This window comes from Triticum aestivum, unplaced genomic scaffold, assembly GCF_018294505.1.
Source record: "Triticum aestivum cultivar Chinese Spring unplaced genomic scaffold, IWGSC CS RefSeq v2.1 scaffold127681, whole genome shotgun sequence".
Taxonomy (NCBI): Eukaryota; Viridiplantae; Streptophyta; class Magnoliopsida; order Poales; family Poaceae; genus Triticum; species Triticum aestivum.
The window spans coordinates 211-1671 of NW_025253674.1; the positions used below are offsets into that span (position 1 = coordinate 211).

General features: G+C 49.5%; 1 protein-coding gene across 1 annotated transcript; it reads right to left on the reverse strand.

Annotated features, from left to right (window-relative positions):
* Nucleotides 1-252: 252 nt before the first annotated feature.
* Nucleotides 253-1211, reverse strand: LOC123177485 (histidine-containing phosphotransfer protein 2-like). The gene is made up of 3 exons (XM_044591204.1): nt 1007-1211; nt 797-912; nt 253-710 (listed from the first exon to the last, which is right to left on the reverse strand). Exons 1-3 carry the CDS (start codon nt 1064-1066, stop codon nt 638-640), a joined length of 249 nt encoding a protein of 82 aa, XP_044447139.1. The 5' UTR covers nt 1067-1211; the 3' UTR covers nt 253-637.
* Nucleotides 1212-1461: the final 250 nt, after the last annotated feature.

Sequence of the window (1461 nt, forward strand, 5' to 3'; positions counted from 1 at the left end):
TGCATGCTCGGACTAGAATTATGGCATTGCCCGAAGAACAGACACGATAGTAGAACAAACATTTGCAAAACGACAAAAGTTGCCCTCGCCAAGCTATATGATTTGATTGAAATTGGGAAGAATACCAAAAAAAAGCGTTACACGATATATGACTAAACTCATCTCTTCTACCTATGGCTATACGGCGCCTGTAGAACGACACGAACCTCAATTGTGCGGCCGTGTCGTGAGGTACGCACCCCGTGCCGACACATCCAAATAAAGAACAACATCAATGCCGTGGACAAACTAGAAAAAACACAATTAGAGATACATAGAATAGCAGAACATTAATACTAGAAAAACCACCATTAGTAATACACGGAATAGAAGATCATTAATACCAGGAATATTCCGAAAACGACAACAATTTATCCTCATCATTGATATTTATCGGGATACCGGTAACTCCGTTACACTAAACGCAACTAAACTCGATTCTTCTAATTACGCCTATGGGGCAGTGCAACCGACAAATAAGAATCACTCGCCCAGTATGATAAACAGATCTGAATCGCACGACATTGATGCAGTGGGCAAACAAACATAGAGTTAAAAATAAGCAGGTGGAAGAGAGAGAAAGGGTTTATGTTGGTCATCACCTGGAGGTGCACCGCATGAGATGCTGCGTCAGGGCTTCCACCTCATCAAAGTCCACTTCGGGCTCCTCCCTGCGATTTCCAGAGCAGATAATTAAGATAAGTCAGTACCAAACAGAGAGTAGAGGGAGAGATGATAGAGGGCGTGGGGGGCGGACATCAGGATGTCGATGTCGTCGATGATCTTGGAGGCGTCGTAGATGAAGAGGCGGGAGACCTCGACGGCGGTGCCCTCGTCCCGCAGCTCCTCGAACGTGTCCTCGTCCACGACACCCTGGATCGACATCAACCACGGCAAGGCAAACTCATAGGCCAAGTCAGGCCAAATTCCACAACCACACGACTAGAGGGGAGGGGAGGGGCCTCACATCAGTGTACATGCCGGTGATATGAGCATTGAGCTGCGCCCTCAGTGTTGTGGCTGCCATGGCAAGGCGAGGAGAAGTCCGGCGGTCCGGGGGACTGAGCGGTGGAGACGGCGGAAATTCAGCTGCGGATGCGGAGTGAACGAGGACGGGATCGAGGAGGAGCGGAGGTTGTATAGCTGGGCTCACGAGGGTCTCTCACGTAGGCGTTTGGCAGCGAGTGCTCTACTAGCTGTACTGCGTCGTCGGCCGGGCGCCATTAGTTAGCTTGGAAACGGCCCGCGTGCGTAATGCGTGCATGCATCATGCATTCAGGCATGGACCACCGGTTGTGTGTCCACGTGTTCATGGAAGTGAGCGTCTGTTTCAACTTTAATCTCTTTTCCTTTCATAAAAAACTTTAGTCCCTCACAATGCTTATAGGGACGAATAGAAGACCGTCCACTCTCCTCTGTCTC